Source organism: Phascolarctos cinereus, unplaced genomic scaffold (genome assembly GCF_003287225.1).
Source record: "Phascolarctos cinereus isolate Bilbo 61053 unplaced genomic scaffold, phaCin_HiC Scaffold_1;HRSCAF=81, whole genome shotgun sequence".
Lineage (NCBI taxonomy): Eukaryota > Metazoa > Chordata > Mammalia > Diprotodontia > Phascolarctidae > Phascolarctos > Phascolarctos cinereus.
Window position 1 is genome coordinate 85,763,791 of NW_027555514.1, and position 20,288 is coordinate 85,784,078.

The 20,288-nt window shown below is 39.6% G+C and overlaps 1 protein-coding gene across 1 annotated transcript in view; it reads right to left on the reverse strand.

Annotated features, from left to right (window-relative positions):
• Nucleotides 1-314: 314 nt before the first annotated feature.
• Nucleotides 315-20,288, reverse strand: part of RBM33 (RNA binding motif protein 33) — a 179,132-nt gene continuing 159,158 nt past the window's right edge. Inside the window, 2 exon segments of the mRNA XM_021009622.2 lie at nucleotides 315-7,252; nucleotides 7,801-7,889. Coding sequence (XP_020865281.1) covers nucleotides 7,204-7,252; nucleotides 7,801-7,889 — 138 coding nt within the window. The 3' untranslated portion in view covers nucleotides 315-7,203.

Genomic DNA, 20,288 nt, shown 5'->3' on the forward strand with positions numbered 1-20,288 from the left:
CTATCAAGATCTTTTGGGATTCTGTTATCTCAAGTTAGCTATCCCTCCCAGCTTTGTACCATCTGCAAATATGATAAGATATGTGAAGAGAGTAAGAAAATGAATCTAAACCTTTATCTTGCATTTTAAAAAGAAAAAAACCTGAAGAGTCACTCTAGTAACTTCAAGAATCTAGGATAAATCCAGGAAGTTGCCCACTAGCAAAAATGACATGTAGCCTCTGTTTACATACAACTGAACAAATACATAAGCACATTATTCTATGTGTTCTGAGTGCATTCTTGGTGGCAATGTAAAATGAAACAACACAAATGTAAAATTTTCAAAGTGGAAAATGAACATTTTATTTACATGCCCATCAAGTTACAACATATTTCAATACATACAAACATTTTCCATTATGAAATCACAAATGATACATAATTGTACATTATCAATTCTGCCACTGTGTTACTTTTTACATGTATTACTTGACAGAGTTGGTACAACGGCTAATGCAGGGTGGAGAACATAGTTTAACAAGGAAGCATTATTTTTCTCAAAGGAAGACATAATTTATTTCTGTAGGCTTTATTTGGGAGAAAGTACAAAATGGAGGAACCCAGAGAAAAGTCAGGGTCATGACAAACTTGTCTCTTTATTTGTAAACTTTCAATGCACGCCCTCCCCAAAACACAAGCTTCACAGTCCATAACAGAAGGGTACCTCTGACGTAAATGTTCCCATCTACCCAAATACAGCATGTACACTGTACAGACATTACAGGTTAGGAAGGATCACAGTCAGTGAAAGTAATAGAGTGAGGTCAAATAAGCCATCACATCCAGTGGCAACAATATGGCGCACTAATCCTATCCTGAACTCAACAAGAACCAGAGCTCCTACAAAAGGAGAGGAAATAAAAACAAAGAAAATGGGTGAGTAATTATATCTTCATCGTTATACCTCAGACAACAAGGTCCTTGCTAAAGGACCAATGCACAACCCTATAGAGAAAAGGTAAAACTGCAAAATAAGAGAATTAAAATGTTACTCCCTCTACTCGGTGACCTAGAGAAATCAATTAAGAGCAGAAACCTGTCAAAGCAATAGGTTTAGATGAAAACACATAGTGCACATTAAAATTAAAAGCATAATTTTTGTTCAAATAAAGGGTAGAAAATACAGGGATGGTAGAGAAAAATTATTTGTAACTGAAAAAAAAAGGAAGAATGCAGGGTGAATGTGAAATAGGCAGATGAGGTAGATATAAGGTGGGAAGAAAGATAGAAGGGAGGCCCAATGATAGGGAAAAGAGCCAAAATCCAAAAGGGAGTTTCGGAATGGAACGAGAGGTAGCAGAGTGAAATGACTGGCCAGTTTCAGCAAAGAAAGTGGGAAGATGCCAGGTGGAAAAAGAAGCAGCATGAGGGAGAAGACAACTTGCCCAGCTAACCCAACGGATGTTAGTGATGTAGCAAGAATGATTACAGAAAAGCCCAGAATGGAAAAACGTAAAAAGAAGTGGGAATAAGTCAGAATTCTTGCGTTTTCTTTGTTGCACCTGCAAATGAAGTAGGGGAGTTACAACTCTAGAAGTAAAAATCCTCAAAGGGGGAAAAAAATTAAAAATTCTGGATCCCCACCTGTGAAAAGCAAAGCTGAATTATTAATGTTAAAGTTGCTATTTTATTTCATCTAAAAAAACAAAACAAATAAACCCCCTAAACATCAATTATCCCTATCCCCAAACTGAATTATATGTATATACATATATATACTTAAGAAATTATTAGAGTGAACTATCTTCCTGAACAAATTATGTAAGGAAAGTGAAATCAGATCACAGGAATATATCCTAGAATTAAAAAAAAAATCAAAACTAGTTTTTAAAAAAGTCTTATTAAATGACTATATAAACAGGTCTGCTTATAGAACATATTCAATATGAAAACATGATGAAAACATCATCCCCTCATGGGGTGCTGAATTTAAGCGCGCCTATCACATTTTCCAAATGTCACTTTATACTCTTACACAACTTGGCAAAATGAATATCATCAAACCAAACCAAAATGATTCAGTTGCCCCTTTCCATTTAATTTGGTTAGATGTGAAAGGAAAGCTCTGGAGGGCAGCTAGTGTCCCTCCTCCTATGCTCAAAAGCATAAAATACTCCCCACCCAAAACAAGAAATGGAGAGTAGGTACCTTAACATTTTCTCTACAAAAAAGCAGAGTGAAACAAATGATCCTTCCCAACCATATTATACCCTAAGAAGGTGGTATACATGAGGATCCAATATGAATCGGTGTTTTTGTTTTGTTTTCACACAATACCATGGGCTTATGTGGCTAATATGTGGTAATTATTTTTAAGATTAAAAATTAAATAGGTCACAAAATACCTTACAGAAAATCCTTAGGATTTAATACTAAATTAAGGTTAGATACCTTTGGCGAATCCATATTAAAGAATGTTCAAGATAACATTTCATTCACATTAAAAAAAAAAGGTGGGGTGGGGGAAGAGTTGAGAGATCACATTGGACAGTTTTCCACAAAAATCAACTTGTACTAGTTGCAATTTGATTAGTGTCCTGTCCCTATATAGTATCTCTGGTCCCATTTCCCCTTCCTTATGCCATTCTCCCACCCCCAGAGGTTCTTTTGCATTATCTCACTCGGAGGGTTCTTTTTGGGTTGTTGTTGGTTTTTTTTTTAAGCACCAAAAACACCCTCAGGTATTTTATTGCAAGAAAAAAAAAAAGAAAAAATTGTGCTTTGATGAATAAAAGCAAGAATTTAGTCTCAAAGTATTTGAAGCTAGAACTGAAACCTCTAAACAGAAAAAGCACAGAAAAGAAACACTAGGCTACTGGAGAAGATAATACAAAAACTACTGTGGAGGAGCTATCAAGGATCAAAAATTAAGCCACTTACTTGTCACTTTTAATACACAAAGCTCTGTTGGACTTATTTCTTATTAACATGTAGTGGAACTTCGTGGAGTGGGGGATGGGGATGGGGATGGGTAAGGGTGAAGTATGAGGTCAGAAAACTAGCCACAAATAAACTAATGAGGTTTCTAATATACTCAAAAGCATAGAAAAGAAAGTGCTTCAGGCAGAAAAAAAAATGCAGCTTTGTTTCCCCCCAGTGCCATCAAATGACAAATGCCAAAGCATTAGTGAACATGGTGAGCTTACCTTCCAATTCAACAAAACAAACAAACAAACAAATGAAGGACAACAACAAAAAACAAAACAAAACACACCAAAGTGATATGGAAAACAAACTCAGAAACCCAACCCTTGTAAGACAGCCCTTCGGAGAAACAGAACAGCCCTGGGCTGGAAAGTCTGTGTATAATCCAACCTGGGCCCAAAGTATAAGGACTTCATTACATAATTCTGTTAGAGACACGGAAGTGGGGGGGTCCAGTCAATCAGCTGGAACCCTCTGGCCCTCTACATGGTAAAGTCTAATTGTGGGACAGAGTGCTCTCATTCCATTTCTGTTTGTTACCTTACAATACTAGTCCATATAGAGTTGTCATCCTTGGGTGCTAATTAGGACCCTGTCTTCTAGTATGACTTTTAAAAGCCCTTTTATTCTAAATACCTCATTTAAGATTCCATAGTTTTGCAAAATTTCTTTCTCCTGATCCCTATCCCCTCACTATGAACCTTACCCAATGCCTTAAATACTAACCCTTTCTGTTCTCATGATGAAGACGGAATGTCTTAAAAAAATTTTTTTTTGTAGCCCCATGACCAACTAGGATAACCTATTGTGTCTCAACTCAGAATTGTGAGAAAAGCAGAATGAAATGACTTTCCATCTGAGCGTCACAAAAAAAATGAAAAACAACATAACACAAACAACCCTCCCCCAGCTCTCATGCCCATAAGTGGTTTAACCCAATAAAAGCCAGTTACCTATGAATTTCATAAATGGCTTGTGCCCCAAGGGGAAAACCCTTCAAAGTTTCTTTGAGAAAAAAAGAGTGCTCCCTCCCCTCCCCAACCCCCAAAGGAAGACAAACCTAAGAATTTCCCAAAGCACATGGCCAAACCAATGCTACTGGACAGGTTTGCTTATTAGAGGTAAGGAACAGCACAGGACCAAAAAACAAAGCAATGCCAAAAGAAAAGAGGAGTGGGGGACTGGCTCCACATAATCACCTCGTGTATTGACCAAATGAGATATACTGGTATTAATTCCTAGTTAGTTTTAAGCTCTGGATTTTGTGAACAAATAATACACAGGTCAGGATAAAAGTATTGACTTACTACCGTCTTTATAAAAATCGAAGATACACACAAAAAACACATCCACATTTATGGAACGGCATCCATTCAACTTTTGATATGACAACACAAAAAACTAACAAATAGCTAATAGGGTGCTGAATAATATCCATCTTGAATAACATTTTAATTTTAAAAGGTCCATATTTACAGAGTACAATTAGATGCAACAGCTTGCATTCTGCATCTCCCTTTAAATGCATGATAAAGAAAGAACAAAGATAATGGTTGCCACAGATCTTCCAAGAGGGTTAAGCTTTAAGGGAGCTGATGTAAACTGCTATAGATGGGCTCCAAGAATGAAAACTGACATCTCTTACTAATTCGGCTTCCCTTCTCCTTTCCTTGGTGGGGAGAAATCATAACCAGGAATTAAACCTCGATTCTGTTGTTCAAGTTACTTTACGCCAGGAGAACTTATCTGCACTTGGGTAGTGATACTGACAAGTATTTCAATGAACACCCAGATTTAGTCTATCAATCATGTCGTTTTGGGGGAACAAAATATTTAAGAAATAACTTATTTATGGTTATGTGCATGATCACCAGCACATACAAGATAGCCCCCACCTAAAATACCCAAATAATGCAAAAAGTGAACTTGAAACCAACTACAAAATCTGTCGGTGTGTTTCCTATTAAGTTTTCTTTTCAATGATGACTAGAAAAAAACTGGCTTATAAGCTACTTACTAACTTGAGGAGACAATGTCCAGATTTTTTTATTTCAAAGCTAAATTGGAAAGAAAAAAAATTTTTTTTCAACTTTCAGGAAACATTAAAACTGATCAAATTGTCCCCCCAAGGGGATCACCAAGTTTCTCAAAGTTCAGCCTCTAGTTTCCATTAAAATAAAGCTCACTAAGATATAAGCTAACCCATTGCTTAGGGTGAGTGGACTGGAAGCTCTCAGGTTACTCCTACCTAAAATGATGCCTGCGATCAACATGCTCCTTTTAATGTAGCTCTCTGGGATGAGACTAATGGGCTAGGGCTCTCTTTAGTATGAGCATGAGCATCCATTCAGAGGAAGATTGTGCCTGAGATGAAAGCTGACAGCCTTCCTCAGGTAGAATAAAGCCATGTATATGGTCTTTCACACAGAAAGGTATAGTGAAAGCAGCAAGCTTAATGACCCCTGCCAGTGCTAGGATTGGGAGTGGAGGTGGTCGACCAAACCAAATGGGACCCATATTGGTTGTGGAGGCAGAGAGCTATATACTAAATTCCCTTTTGATGGAGATATGTTCCTATCTGGGTTAGTGAGTCCCCATGCCGAGATACAAATTTTTGGACATGCAGTCATTAAAAAAAGAAAACTTAAGACCACTTTCCAGTCTCAAACACGACATGACGTTCTTTCAGAATCAACCTTATTGAAAGATTCATCAAGGTCTGAAATACCATAATTTCAGGATTTAGCCTTAAAAAAAATTTTTTTGGGGGGTAACTTAATTTGAAAGGTAATACAAAATCTACACTGTGAGAAAACAGATGACAAAGGCTGTCTGAACTTTGGATACAAGGCATAAAGGACCACTCATGTTTGAGGGACTCTACAGTGTGACCCTTTTGCCAGATAGCTAGTGAACACATCAAAGTACACTGAGTTTCTTTCCACTTCTCTCATGTGACAGGCCTATCAACGTGATCAGGGAGCTTTCAGTACAAAAACTAATTCAGAAGTCCAAGGATGCCCCAACGCTCTCTACTCTAATAGTTGAGGGTCCCACTGTAATATCTATCCCAAATGATAAGTATCCTTCACAAAATATGGGAGCAAAGATGGAACTAAGGCACTTTCTTAAGGTCTGCCCAGAATTAACCTTAACAGAGCTTGCTCCTTTGGAAAGGGTAAAGCTCTCATCAAAAGGAAACAGGCCAAAATTTACTTAGTAAAAGCAATCTGAGCGGGGGGACCCACAGTTTGGGTTATGTTGGTTCTGCCTACAACAATATTAGTATCTCTTTTGTGGAATTACACTTTACATCAAAGTTGTCATTGCTGTTAAATTTACCAAATGGCAGGGCACACCAAGGCCTTCCCAAAAAGATATGCTGATGATCAGAATGGCGATCGCCAGTATATTCCCCCAACGTGTTCAATCTTAGGAAAGAAGTGGCACATACTAGTAGTGCATCAGTTTACAGGCCTGCAAATGAAGTTTTAAAATGATTCTTTTTAAGCCAATGGGAAAATCAAAGTTATGCCTATATAACTCTGGAAATGAGAAATGGGGGAAAGTGGAGGTGAAGGGAGGTACAGAGGGAAGGTTTCAGCTCGGAACCAAGAGAATGTGAGGCCAGGATTTGACTTATGAGAATGAGAACCTGTCTCTTCCATTGGTACAACTCCCGACCCAATACCCCTTATCTCTGAGCTCTTTAGGCTACATAAATACCAGATGGATCCCCAAATTTTTTGATCTATGTTTGGCATACACCTTCTGAGGTCTTTCTAAGGAATTATGAATTATTTTCTAGCCTACACTGAAGATAAGAGCAACCATTATCAAATATTCTTTGCTAGTAAAAAAAAATCTTTTAAGATGGGGGACATGTTAATGTTCTTTCCTCAATCCAAGTCACTGTGATCGCACAGTCAGATTTTGAAGAACAAAGTCTACATGCATCATAAGCACTTGAAAAAAACAAAACAAAAACAAAACAAAAAAAACCAAAACTATAGTTCCTTGTGGCTACAACAGGATAGGGAGCAAGTGGATGCCAAACTCCTATTGCTTCTGGGTCCTCTAAATTCGGCCTTCTTGGTATCCATCATGCGTTTGGCAGCTCCAGACCACAGTGAAGCAAGGTCGCAGGCTCCTGATGTGACTCTGCTCCCATCGCCTCTCCTTGGGAAAATTCCACAGTAGTTTCTATAGCATAAGGGTCGGTTATTCTTAGTGGAAATCATTCAACAATCAGTGCCACATTTATGTGGGACAAATCTATCATATGCCTGTGGAAGGTTAAAGAAATGGTCAATTGTCAGTCAACTCTGAGTACCACCAGTAAAGTCACGGAGGCCAAAGAAAGCAATATTTTAATGGTGGGCCCTGTGTTAAGAAAACTCGAGATACAAAACCAAAACAAAACAAAACAAAAATCCAAATGTACAAAAAAAACCCCAACCCAAACAGATCCAAGAAGTGCATTTTCATATTACAAAACAGATTCCATACATTCATACAAAAGGTTTCACTGACTGGTTTTGGTTTTTGTTGGTTTTTGTTTGTTCTTGTTTCAAAATAATGGGCGCCCCGACCCCCAACCCCACCCTGTGCATTTAAGAAATGATGATTCAATGAACAACTCACCATCCTCTGCCTCCCCCCGAAAAAATGAAAAAGCAAAAATTCAAATTGATACACAGCTTGACAAGAACATGTCTATTGTGCAAAGCCTGGCAATGGATACAGAGCAGATCACACAAGGGTACGAGGTCTTCCCTCCCACCCGTAAACCATGGTAACTTCAGAGGCTCCACTTAAGAATACGATGGGCTACCTGTGGAACTTCTGCTGAAATGCTAAAGCGTGGGCTGGCTCCTTAAACTTCGCGATGGCTTTCCGCTGCTGGGGAAGCATCTGTAAACTCTACATAAGGAAGAAAAGGGGGGGGGAAGGGGAAGAGGGAGAGAGGAGAGAGAGAGACGGGGGGAGAGAGAGGAAGATGGGGGGAGAGAGAGAGGAAGACGGGGGGAGAGAGAGAGAGGGATATAGGAAGAGGGAGAGAGAGAGGGAGAGAGGAAAGGGAGAAAGAGAGGGAGAGAGGGAGAGAGAGAGAGAGAGAGATTGTGATGACATCACCATTCTCACTGACAACAACATGACACATTTAAGAACAATACCTGATGGTTTCATTTTTAAGATTGGCAAACCACTTCAAATGCATTCTTATGTATGATTCGAGCCTTGCAACACGCCTGCAGGGCAGGTTCTATTTTTTATTTTCACTGTATAACTGGGGAAACTGAGAGGTTAAGTGATTTACTTAGGATACAGCTAGTAAGTGTCTTGGGTAGGATCTAATCCCCAGATCCAAGTGTAGCTTTCTCTCCACTGTGCCATGCTCTCACCAATGTATTGGTAACATCTAACCAGGGAAGGCATGTGTGTGTATGTGTGGGTAGAGGAGAAACACTCTAAATTTGGTTTTGAGATAACACAGACTACTTTTATTGGCTCACTGTGTGGTTTGTTTTTTTCATGGTGTTCTTTTTGTTTTTTTTTATCTGTGATCTCACTGGTTTAGGGAACTCTGAGGTACTGAAACTCCCACTACTAACTCAGTATCTGCACCTTTTCTGCAACTTGTAGTCTGAGAGGGCTGCCAACCTACAGCATGGAGAGGTTGAAGGCCTTGCCCTGGGGCTGCCCAAGGTCACACAGCTAAGTGTAATTGTCTGAGGCCGGATTTGAACTCTGGTCCTCCTAACTCTAGGGCCAGTGTTCTATCCACTGCGCCATCTAGCTGCCCCCAGTGTATGTATGACTCAGGCAGAATATGATGTTAGGCCTTCTTGACTCCAAATTAAACATTATATCCACCATGCCATGTTGCCTTTATTGGCAGCATCTAACTCAGGATGCATATGTGTATAGGGGAAAAACTATAATGCTGGTTTTGAGTCAACGAGCCGACCTTAGAGGTTCATTGTTTTTTGAGCTTTGTATGTAGTTAGTTCTTTTGATGGAAGTTCTTTTGATCAACGTATGTTTTCATTTTGTTTAATAAACCCAAAGGCAGTATATGCTATACTAGGTAGAGAGAGTTAGTGTTAGGTGGGGCTCAGAAGTTCTGCCTCCTACAGTTAGGGGCTATGTGATTCTGGTCCAAATAACTAATCAACTCTCTTCTATAGAAGGTGTCAACCTGCTGTGGCGGAGGGAGTTCCATATATCAAAGACGTAATAGGCCTAGGGTCTACCTTTATTCTTAATGACAGACTATCTCATGATAGTGCCGCAGATTTTCATGTGTACTGGAAAGCAAAATAATTCTATTTCCACTCTTGTTCTATTAGTCTTTGTTTAAAATCTTGGGATATAATTCTATATTATCTGCATTAACAGTTAAGTGGAAATGCACCAATTAACTGTTCAACAAGTTAACTTCCTCGTAATAAAAACAGATGACTATAGCAAGACCTGCTTAACATCAGCAACCTCTAACAATTAACTTTTCAACACATACTACTCTAAATAAAAGCAAGGCACATTTGAAGACTCCTTAAACTAGAAAGGTCCAAGGTGTAGTTCTAGTACTCTTTTACTTTGAAATATACTTGGATTAAGAAATTTGCTGGACAATTAGTTATACTGAAAATTGTTACCAGACTAATTGTCTCAACTAAGGTAAAAACATATTCATTGCCTTAAAAAATTAAATTATTTGGTCAAGGTTCACAAACACATTTTCGTAAATAACGATTTCATACTCTAGAGCAGACAGGAAATATTTTTTTTCACTTAATAGTATTTTTTTCCTAATTACATGTAAAGATAGTTTACAACATTAATTTTTTTGTTTACAACATTAATTTTTTCTAAGATTTTGAGTTCCTCTGGCCTCAAACACTTGACACTTACTAGCTGTGTGACCCTGGCCAACTCACTTAACCCCACCGCCTAGCTTAAAAAAAAAAAAGATTTTGATTTCCAAATTTTTTTCCCTCCCTCCCTCCCTTCAGAAACACTTCTTAATAAATAATGGTGTGATTTTCAGTGCACAACTTGATTTTATGAACTGGTTCAGGGAATGTCTTAATTGTGTATATTCTGCAAGTAGCATATTTGATAATATTTCAATATTTAAAAGAATGATAACTGATATTTATATTGTGTTCTAAAGTTTGTGGAATATTTAACTCATTTCCTTAGAACTCCACGAGGCAGGTACTAGGGATATCATGATTCCCATTTTACAGAAGAAACTGAGGTTCAGAGAAGTCATGATCACGGCTAGTACCTGTCAGAGAGGCAGATTTTGAAATCAGGCCATCCTGATTCCAAGTTTAACATGAACGATGATGAAATCCTTTCAAGAATCTAGAATGACTCAAATGCTTCCACTAGTAGTTCAGGTCAGGGAAACATAGGAGACATGAAAATTAATCTTCTTCCCTTCCCCCCATTTCTAAAAATTGTTCTTCCTTTGGAAATCCAAGATCTTGTCTGCATATGTGCCAATCGGGGCTAAAAAAGCACTTGGAGCCAGTGAAAAAGTATAAGGAAAAATTGTTTTGACTTCAGAAAAGCAAAACCTCCTCCAAACGGAAACTAGGTTCTACTTCCTCGTACTTGACAAACTGGTAAAAATTACCAAGAAACTCAAGAGTGGGGGGGGGGGAAGTAAGGGAGAAAAGAGGAAAAACTTTTCTGGGATGCCTGAGGATGGGCAAATGTCTTTCTTTTCAGTTTGTCACAGAGGCAAGAGCACCAAGATGTGGACATCAGGTAGTGTTATTGCTATCCAGGACTGCTCATATGCAGCTTTATTTTGAATATTAACATTCTGACACTGTCTTGAAAAGAAGGCTTCTAAAGGCCGTTCTGAGGTGGCCTCAGGGCCAGGAAAACCTGGGTTCAAGTCCTGCTGCTGACATATATAGAGGATAATAAGCCCCTTAACATCTTAAAGCTGTGGGCAACTCTAACTCTACCAGTGGCAGGGCTGATGCGGAAATGGCTAGGGAGACTCCTCCTCACTTGCTAGTTTTCTACATCAATGTAACCCTAAATTCAGTCCCTTTCCTAGAAACATTCTATTGTGAAAGGATCCTTTTCCCTTTACTCTGTTGTCCCAAAGGTCTGTCAGGATCACAGATGTAAGGGGAATGGAGCCTCCAAAATCATCCAGTACCACTTCCTAGATTTACAAATGAGGAAGCAGAAAACTGCAGAGAGAGCAAGAAGCACCACTGAGATCCACAGCCCAGCCCTTCATCTCCAGATCCAGCATTCCTCCTACCACGCTTTAAAAAACCAAAAAACCTTCACACTCCTGTGGCCAAAGGGTTTTCACAGGAATAAATCCGTATTATAATTTATAATAGCATTCGGCTGAAAAAAACAAGTGATCCTTCGCCTGTTTCATGTTACAATCTTCCCTTTGGTTCTTTCTCTTGCCTCCCAGGGTCTGACTGCTCATTCTAGGCAGAGGATTCCCAATCTAGATTTGTACCTTCAACCTCTCCTGAGAGCTAAATCTGGGAGCAGAGAATTTAGAGCTCAAAGACAGCATAGGGGCAGCTAGGTAGTGCAGTGGATAGAGCGCTGGCCCTGGACTCAGGAGGACCTGAGTTCAAATCTGACCTCAGATACGTAACACCTGCTAGCGACGTGACCCTGGGAAAGTCGCTTAATCCCACTGCCTAACCGGAAAAATAAAAAGACAGCGTAGTCCATCCCCTTCAGACAAGGAACCAAGGACCACATAAATGAAATGATTTAGAGTCACAAAGGTATTAGGCATTTGTTAAATACTTCCCAATTACATTTTGGGAGGAAGGAGACAATTGGGGTTAAGTGACTTGCCCAGGGTCACACAGCTAGTAAGTATCTGAGACAAGATTTGAACTTGGGTCCTCCTGACTCCAGGGCAGTGCTTTATCCAATGTGCCATCTAGCTGCCCTACCCAATTATATTTTAATCTGGTTGGCCCCCATTTGACACCTCTGAGCAAGGCAATTCTCTAAGACTGCAAATCGCAGGAAAGCTGAGGACCTTCATTGTTAAAGGGAGGGTTTCCTCATCTGGGAATTCATTATTGTAATAAAATCACAGGTCCAATCCCTGTCTCCCTTTTTAAGGTTTACAAAGTACTTAATAACCCCTATGAAGCAGGGACTATTATTATCCCCATTTTACAAATAGAGAACTTGAGGCTGAGAGAGGGTGACCTGCTCAAGGTCACAAAGTAAAAGGGTCTAAGGTAGAAACTGAACTCAAGTCTTCCTGACTCCAAGTCCAGCACTCTATACCCTGTGTGCCACCTAGAGGCCCCCCCCAACAGAATTCAAAACCTTTGACTTCGAAGTCTTCCCCCAAAACCTACCGGTTGACCATCTTGTCACTCTACTTCTACATCAAAAGACATCATCGTCCTTCAGGTCCTCATAACCTCTTGCTCTATTATGAAAGCTCCCTAAGCAGGTCCTTGTCTCAGTCTCATACCGAACCCTGTATCTTTCCTCCCTTTGCCACCCACACTCAGGGACCCCACCTGCTCTCCTTTCATTCTCGTCTAAACTTCATTCTTCAGCTGAAACTATTCTTGCCAGTTACCAATGATCTCTTGCCAAGCCTCATGGCCTTTTCGCTTGACTTTTCTGCAGCCTTGGACTCCAAAGCTCATCTCCTCCAGGATACTCTTTCCTCTCAAGGTTTTCATGACCCTTCTCTCTCTGGATTCTCCTCAGTCTTCTTTACTAGTCTTTCATTACTGTCACACCCACTAATCACAGATGTTTCCCAGGATCTGCCTCAAGTCTTCTCTTTTTTCTTTTTATACTCAGAAGGTGATCTTCTTAACTCCCAATTATCACCTCTTTGCAGGTGATTCGCCAATCCAGATACCCAGTCTCTCCTGAGTCAGTCACAAGCCACAGATTTTTGACCCATGCACATCAAACGGACTTGGTCCAAAATAAGCTCTAGTCCCCCACCCTCTTCCAAAATTCTCTATTACTCCTGAGGGCACCACCATCTTCTCAAGCTACCAATGTCAGTGTCATCCTCTACTCCCATCACTCCACAGATCCAATCCACTGCCACAGCTTCTTCTACCTTCACTACATCCCTCATATAGATCTCTCCATTCCCATGGTCACACCACCAGTTCAGGTCCTCAAAGGGATGTCCTGGAGCTGGCTTGTATTGGCTTTTCAGAGTCAACTGCTAAATTTTTAGTGCAAGACGGAAATTGTCAAATGCTATAAATTTGTTGATTGTCTAGACTTAAGAAAATGATAGGGAAAAGGCTAATAATGTAGACAAAACTTAAGAATGTCATGTGGTTGGTTTATTTTGGGGGCGGGGTAAAGAAACAGTTAATTGTTAAACATTTGCCAGCACACCCCTGGGCCTTCAATTCCTTATTGTCTGGACTATTACAATAGCCTTTTAACTGGTTTCCCTGCCACAAGTCCCTCTCCACTCCAATCCATCCTCATTCAGTTGAAAAAGTGATTAAAAACAAAAAAAGTTGAGGTCTAATCATGGTACACCCCACCCCCCCAATATCCTGCCCCACCTCCTGGCCTCAAGTTCCCTATTGCCTCCAGAATCAAATATGAAGTCTTCTATTTGGCATTTAAAGCTTGTTGTCATCTGGCCCCTCCTACCTTTCTAGTCTAATTCTTAAACTTGATTCCCCTCCATTCCTGGCATAGCTACAATCCTGCCACACTGGCCTTCTAGCTGTTTCTCTCTTGAGATGGTCCATCTCCTGTCTCTGCTTTTGCAACAGCTTTTCTCCATGCCTGGAATTTCTCTCCCCTCTGCCTCTTAGTTTTCCTGGCTTCTGGCCTTAACTCAAATCTCCCCTTCTGTAGGAAGCCTTTCTCGAGCTTCCTTCTCTCAGATAACCTTCCATTTGGTCTGCAAAGATATTGTATGACCCTAGGTGCTTGCATGTCTCCTCCCATTAGAATATGAGCTCCTTTCTTTGCATGACCGGGCACATAGCAGATGCTTAATAAATGCTCATTTACTCTCTCTTCTCTCACATCTGTCTTTCATGCAGCTGCCAAAATAATCCTCCCAATGCACAGGTCTAATCATTTTATTCTACTGCTTCAAGACACCACCTAAATAAGATTCAAACTGTTCAGACTTGTGGAAGATACTCCCCAAATCAGGCTCTAGGTCCCCTTGGAGTGAATTGCCAGCTTTACTGTAGACTAGCCACCCCCCCCCCATGGCACCCTATTTTCCAGGTAGGCTAGAACATCCATATTTGTGGGGGTGGATGCTGATTGCATCCTGTCATTTCCTGCCTCTGTCCACATCCCCCAAACTAGAATTCAGACCCTCTTCATCTCAGCCTGTCAGATGTTCCCTCTTTCACAAAGCCTTCTCTGATCTGGACTGAGACTGTTTTCTCCTTCCTCAAGTTTTCTTAGATTTTGTCCAACTTCTGCTTTGGCCTCATCCATCACATTCTACCTGGTCCTGCACCATTCTGTCCCTAGCTTCTCCCATCCCTCAAGGTCAAGGAATGTTTACTTTCCCATCCTTGTATTCTCAGGGCTCAATATACCTTGGGAGGAGGTGGCTTGGTGGAGCCATAGAGCACAGAGTGCTGGGCCTGGAGTGAGCTTGAAGAGCTGGCACCAGGCACTTACTAGCTATGTGACTCTGGACAAGTCAACTTAACCACTGCCTGCCTCAGTTTCTCCATCTGTGAAGTGGAGTAGTATCACTTATCTCACAAGGCTGTTGTGAGGATTAAATGAGACATCTTCCAAATGCTTAGCATAGTGCCTGACACATAACAGGTACTTAATGAATGCTACAAGTTTTCAAGGGAGTATTCTGTTCCATAGAGATCTTGAGATACTTGTGTTATCTCTGAACAATAAAAAGTCAAATGACACAGATAAAATTCATTGATACATTTAATCAGTTTTTATTCTTTTATGCTCCACTACCTAAATCACAAATTTATTTTAAGGATGCAGTAGTTCAATAGCTGCCAAAAGATAACACTCAAAGGTATGAAAATGATGTTACAAAGTGTTCTTAGTGTGAGGTAGGAGAAAGAGCATGGATGAGGGGTCTAGAGGGCCTGGGTTCAAATCCTCTCTCTGCTCCTTATGACCTATGTGATCCTGGGCCAATCACTTCATCTTAGGAAGCCCCGGTAAAATAGGGGGCTTGGACTTCTGACGACCCTTTCGTTTCCAAATGATGATTATATCGTCATATGCTTTATAGCTGATTTCAATCTCTTGCAAATTACAGAATGCTAGGAAAAGAATAATCTACCATGGCTAAGAATTCTACTCTAAGTTTCAGAAATGGGTGGGTGGCTCCCCAGAATGTGAGGAACCCTGGCCTGGAAGCTGGGGGAACTGATCTCCAGTCAGGGCACAGCCACTTCCCAGTCCTGCACTCTGACCCAATCCTTCAGCCTCACCTATCATCACGTTCTTCAGCCACAAAAAAAGATGGGAAAGTGCCACGTACACGATACGGATGTGATTCTTTGGGGGTTTACAAACTACTGCACAAAACTGAATTGTTTTTGACAGAGCTATCCTGATCCTCAAACAAATCATTCTTGTACAACAACCAACAGCTGATGTGTGTGTAATGTCAAGTTTTGTTTTTTTTAACTGCTTTTTAATTTTTTTTTACATGACAAAATTCTCAGTTTACATTTCTGCTTATAGCATGGAGGGCAGAGATTTAGTCATAAGACATTCAAGAGGCCATTTAGTCCAACCCTCCTTATTTTACGGATGAGGAGACTAGAGCGTGGAGGGGTGGCGTCACACAATTAGTCAATGGGGAGGGGAGATTCAAACTGAGATGCTTGGGCTCTTTGAAATCCAGGGGTCTCTCCACTGAGCCTCCATGCTTTCTGACCAGTGAGTAATGACATGGATTCTGATGAATGGTCTGTGCAGGCTGAAGAGGGAAGACCTGACAGAGAAGTGATCTTTCAAGGGAAGTTGGTTAAAAGTAGTGGTTTTAGGGGAAACATTTACTGATTAGGAAATTGGGCCTCTCTAATATGACCTAAAAACAAAATACCCAACTCTACAGTGGAAAAATCACAATTATCTCTAATTCACAATAAATAATAGCCATCAAAACCACAAGCTGAGTTTTACTGTTGATATCAATAGTATTGTTCCTATAGAATCAATGCAAGAGATCAATCAAGCTTCTCAGAGTTATATGCTGAAGTGCTTTTGGAATTCTGTATGACCCAAAAGGAGGGCATCTGTAGCAGGCACTTAATGTTCATTGACTATTGGCTCCTCCATGTTCCAGCTCTCAAAGAACTTTTTATAAACCAGTTTTGGATCCCAATGGATTGCCTACTTTTTGCAGTAAGACTTGGCTTTGACTTGGGGCACTGTTTGGCATGACTGAAATACACCCCCATCCAGCAGAATGTGAATTCCCTTGCGGGCAAGTATTGTTTCATTTTTTTCATTGTCACCCTAGCACCCCCTTGCAGATGGAAGGTGCTTAATCAAATGTCCACTGAATTGAACAATGCAGACTCCTCCCATTGATGGTATTCAAAATTCAGTGATGGTATTCAAAAGACCAGAAATGAAGAATGTAAGCCAATTCCAAAGTACAAGGGTAAAAAATGTCTCAGTCATATGACGAAAACTTTATGGCTTCTCAATGCAGAGAATGAAATATAAACATTTAAAGTGTAAAATGTGTAAGTTCTGGTGTGTTACAAAAAAGTATTACTTTAATCATACAATACATGCATATATGTGCAAATATGTTTGCTTCTGTACTCTGGATTTGACCTCCATGCTCTGAATAATCTTCCAGTATATGACCTACATTTTTAATATTAGATTACACTGCTATTCATAAAAGCTATTAATTCAAATTTCACTGACTAGTTTCATCGGCCAGAAGGCTTTGCTCCATTCCACAGACACAGGCTATATCTATATCCTCTTTCTTGTAAACATGAAGAATTACTCAAAGAAAGCCCAAGTAAAAAGGTGGAAGGGTTTGTACAAATCCTTGTCCAAAACAGGAAAAACTCAAAGGGCATGCCTGAGAGACAGAGGGCCAGTCATGTTTATGTTTAAACCTTTCCTCCCACAGAGCTACTTTGGACTAAATAATTTGTGTAAAGAGGGCAGGCACTCAACTCCAATGAAGTGTAGGGTCACTAGCCTTTTTTTCCCCAGGTCATAAGACTCATATGAGAGGAGAATCTTGCCTTATGTCATAAGATGGGCTCCTGAAAAGTTGGTCATGAAACAAATTTTTTGTAAATAGGTTTATTTTAAACACATGTGGACAGCCTGCTAATAAAAGCAATCTTATTGTGTATCTCCTTTTAAAGCAATTAACCATTACTTATTTTGTAATTTTTGAAAATTAGGACTTTCATATATGAAGTGTGTTTCATATATATAATTGAGGTACAACTGAATCACAAAGGAGATGAGGAAATTTAGTGAGGTCTAAAAAAAATCTATCAAAACATGAATATTACATATATTTAATCAAGAAAGCATTCAGGGGGCGGGGAGGAGTTACAGCAGAAATCTCCAATCTTTTTGGTGGAGACAGGGCTATCTTTTTTGTAAAGGCTCCAATGGAGCTGTGGATGTGTGGACATAGAGTGGAGGTGGGACAGTCAAATGCCTTCTGACTACACTCCCCAGGTTCACCCTTATAAGCCTCAAGGAGGGGTTTCGGGAGGGAAACAGGGAACCAGTTAATAGATCTACTGTGTGAAGCTGACTGATCCCAATCAACAGGGTGAGGAATTTCAACTATAACTATATTTGCACAAAAGGCACCATATTCACCTAACTGTGAAGTCAGGAGTCAAGGGAGGTACAAAAAACTAGGTGCAGTGCTTTGATTTTTTTTTAAAAGATCCATTGGATTGAAACTTCGTTTAAAAAAAAATCTCAAAAATCTCCCTGTATTCAATATAGTATTTTCTTTCTTTCCTTTTTTTTTTCCTTTTTGGCAAATCATAACTTTGCTGCCTTCGATTCTGTGATGAAAGAAAAAAATGACTGATAGAAATATTAACTTCATAACAAACTTTATTACCACATGCCCTTGTTTAAATTTTACTGATGTAACATTTCATTTTAAAGCCTCAGCAAACAACTTGCTGAAACAAGGATACACAATGTTTGGTCCTTTGGAAACTGTTATAAAGAAGTTCATTGTACAAAAATAAGCACATCAGGTTTAATAACCATAGAAACCCTATCAATAACCATAAGTAGAAGAGATGTAAAAATACTAAACCATTTCCCCCCAAAATTGACCTTGTATAAAATTGACTTTTTCTGCTTGTATAAGTCATTACATAGAAATAAATTTTTTAAAGGCTTCTAAATAAACATCACTGATAATTTGCAAATTGGTCATCACTCAAAAGTTAAATGGTTTCTAATTTTTCCATATTTATACCAGTATAAAAAAAAGCAATACAGGTAAGTAATGAAGGCAGAAAAGGGAACAAAGGGCTTTTTTTTTTAGTTCCACCATTCACTTACTTTAAAATTAAAATTGAGAGACCACCACCAAGCTTTCTCTCATTCCTAAGGAATGAAAACTTGGGAGGGGGAGAGGGAGGGGGAGAAGGATATATCAGAGGTTATCCAGACTAATTTACCACTAAATTATCAGGCAAAGTAAAATCAACTGTGGTACCTCCAACAGAACAATGTATTCTCTCTCTCTGAGAAAACCTCTGCTATGGCACTCAGGATTCAGAAGCCATATCCTCTTCTGAGGCAGCTGTCAAGCTTCCAGACCATTCCTTCCCACAAAGGACCATAACTCATTTCAGTAGCATTTGGACTGTTTGAACCTGAGGATGCTATTCTTTCTGGCCACCACAGGAGGGCAGTGGAGAATGGGTAATTCTGTCATTTCTCAGTCAGTGTTAATGAATAAGGATCAAATTCAAATCAATTTTATCTACTATGTGGGTCTCCCATTGCCACCCTCATTTTCAAGTTGTTTTTCTCTCACAGTTCATCTCTCTTTTTCAACTGTGTTTTAATTTTCTCTTTTTCTTCTGGCAGGATTTTTCCAATGCCTCTGTTGCTCCAGGATTCAGCAGTGGCTCACAACTGTAGCTAAGGCTTTTAGGTAAACACCAAGTTCAAAAGCAGCAACAGTGTCTGTTAATTTATCTTAAGGCAACAATCTGCAAAATTATCAATGAAGAGGCCAACAAGAAAAAAGTAATGTCCTGTGATCTCCCACTGAATGCTGCAGACTCACAGAACTCAAAGGGTCCTTGGGGATGGTAGTTAGCCCCTGGGTCCATTCTCTAATAAATTAAGCTCCTTGATGACAAGCATTAGGTAGTTTTCCACTCTTTGTATCCCCCGGTGCCTTCCAAATAAGAGACACGCAAGGCACCTAATAAATGTCTGCTACCTATATGAAGAAACTGAAGCCCAGAAAGAAGTGACTTGGCTCAAGGTCAGGTAGTGGCAGGGTTGGGTTCAGAGCCCAGTCTCATGCCCTTTCCAATATACATTATTTTTTTAATACATGGGTAATATAAAACCTGAGTTTAAACTACTGTGCTTCTTTTTCCAGCAAAAAAACCCCAAAAACCAAAAAACAAAAGCAACAAACAAATGAAACAAAACAATTAAGACTCCTAATCATGAATTCATTTCTCCCAGCTTAAGCTTGATGGATTATTTCACTTTCTGGGGCTCACCAAGCACCTACTATAAAATGAAGGCTTGTGACATTCAATAATAATTATTAGACGAAAAGGAGATAACTTAATTATCCATTATGTAAAGACGTTTAACTTCAATTAATTTTTGGAGGGGAGAGGACTGGGTCAAGAGAAAAAAATTCTTTAAAGTTTTTTAAATGGGAGAGGGAAGAGAGAGACTCTCAAGTTTCATGTAACCAATATCATTCATTGATGCCAGTAGCTTTTTTCAGATCCTTTTTAAATGTTATGGCCTAAGGAGCTCTTAACTGTTCTTGAGCCTCCTCCAGATCTCTTCGTCTCCTGGTCTTTTTTCCCCCTTCGCTAAAAACTATTCTTGATTGTAAAGTGTTAATGATTTTTGGTAGAAACAGTGGCAAGTGAATTTGACAAGAATGCCAATGTGAAAAGAAAAACTGATTAAAGCCATTTGCTCCTAACTGGACAGCCATGTGACACTGCATGATTGTTGAGGCAAATTTTAAAGTTGATTTTAATGATAACAAATATTTTAAATAGTCCACCTTGAATAACTGAGTGGATATGGTCAACACCACCTTATAGT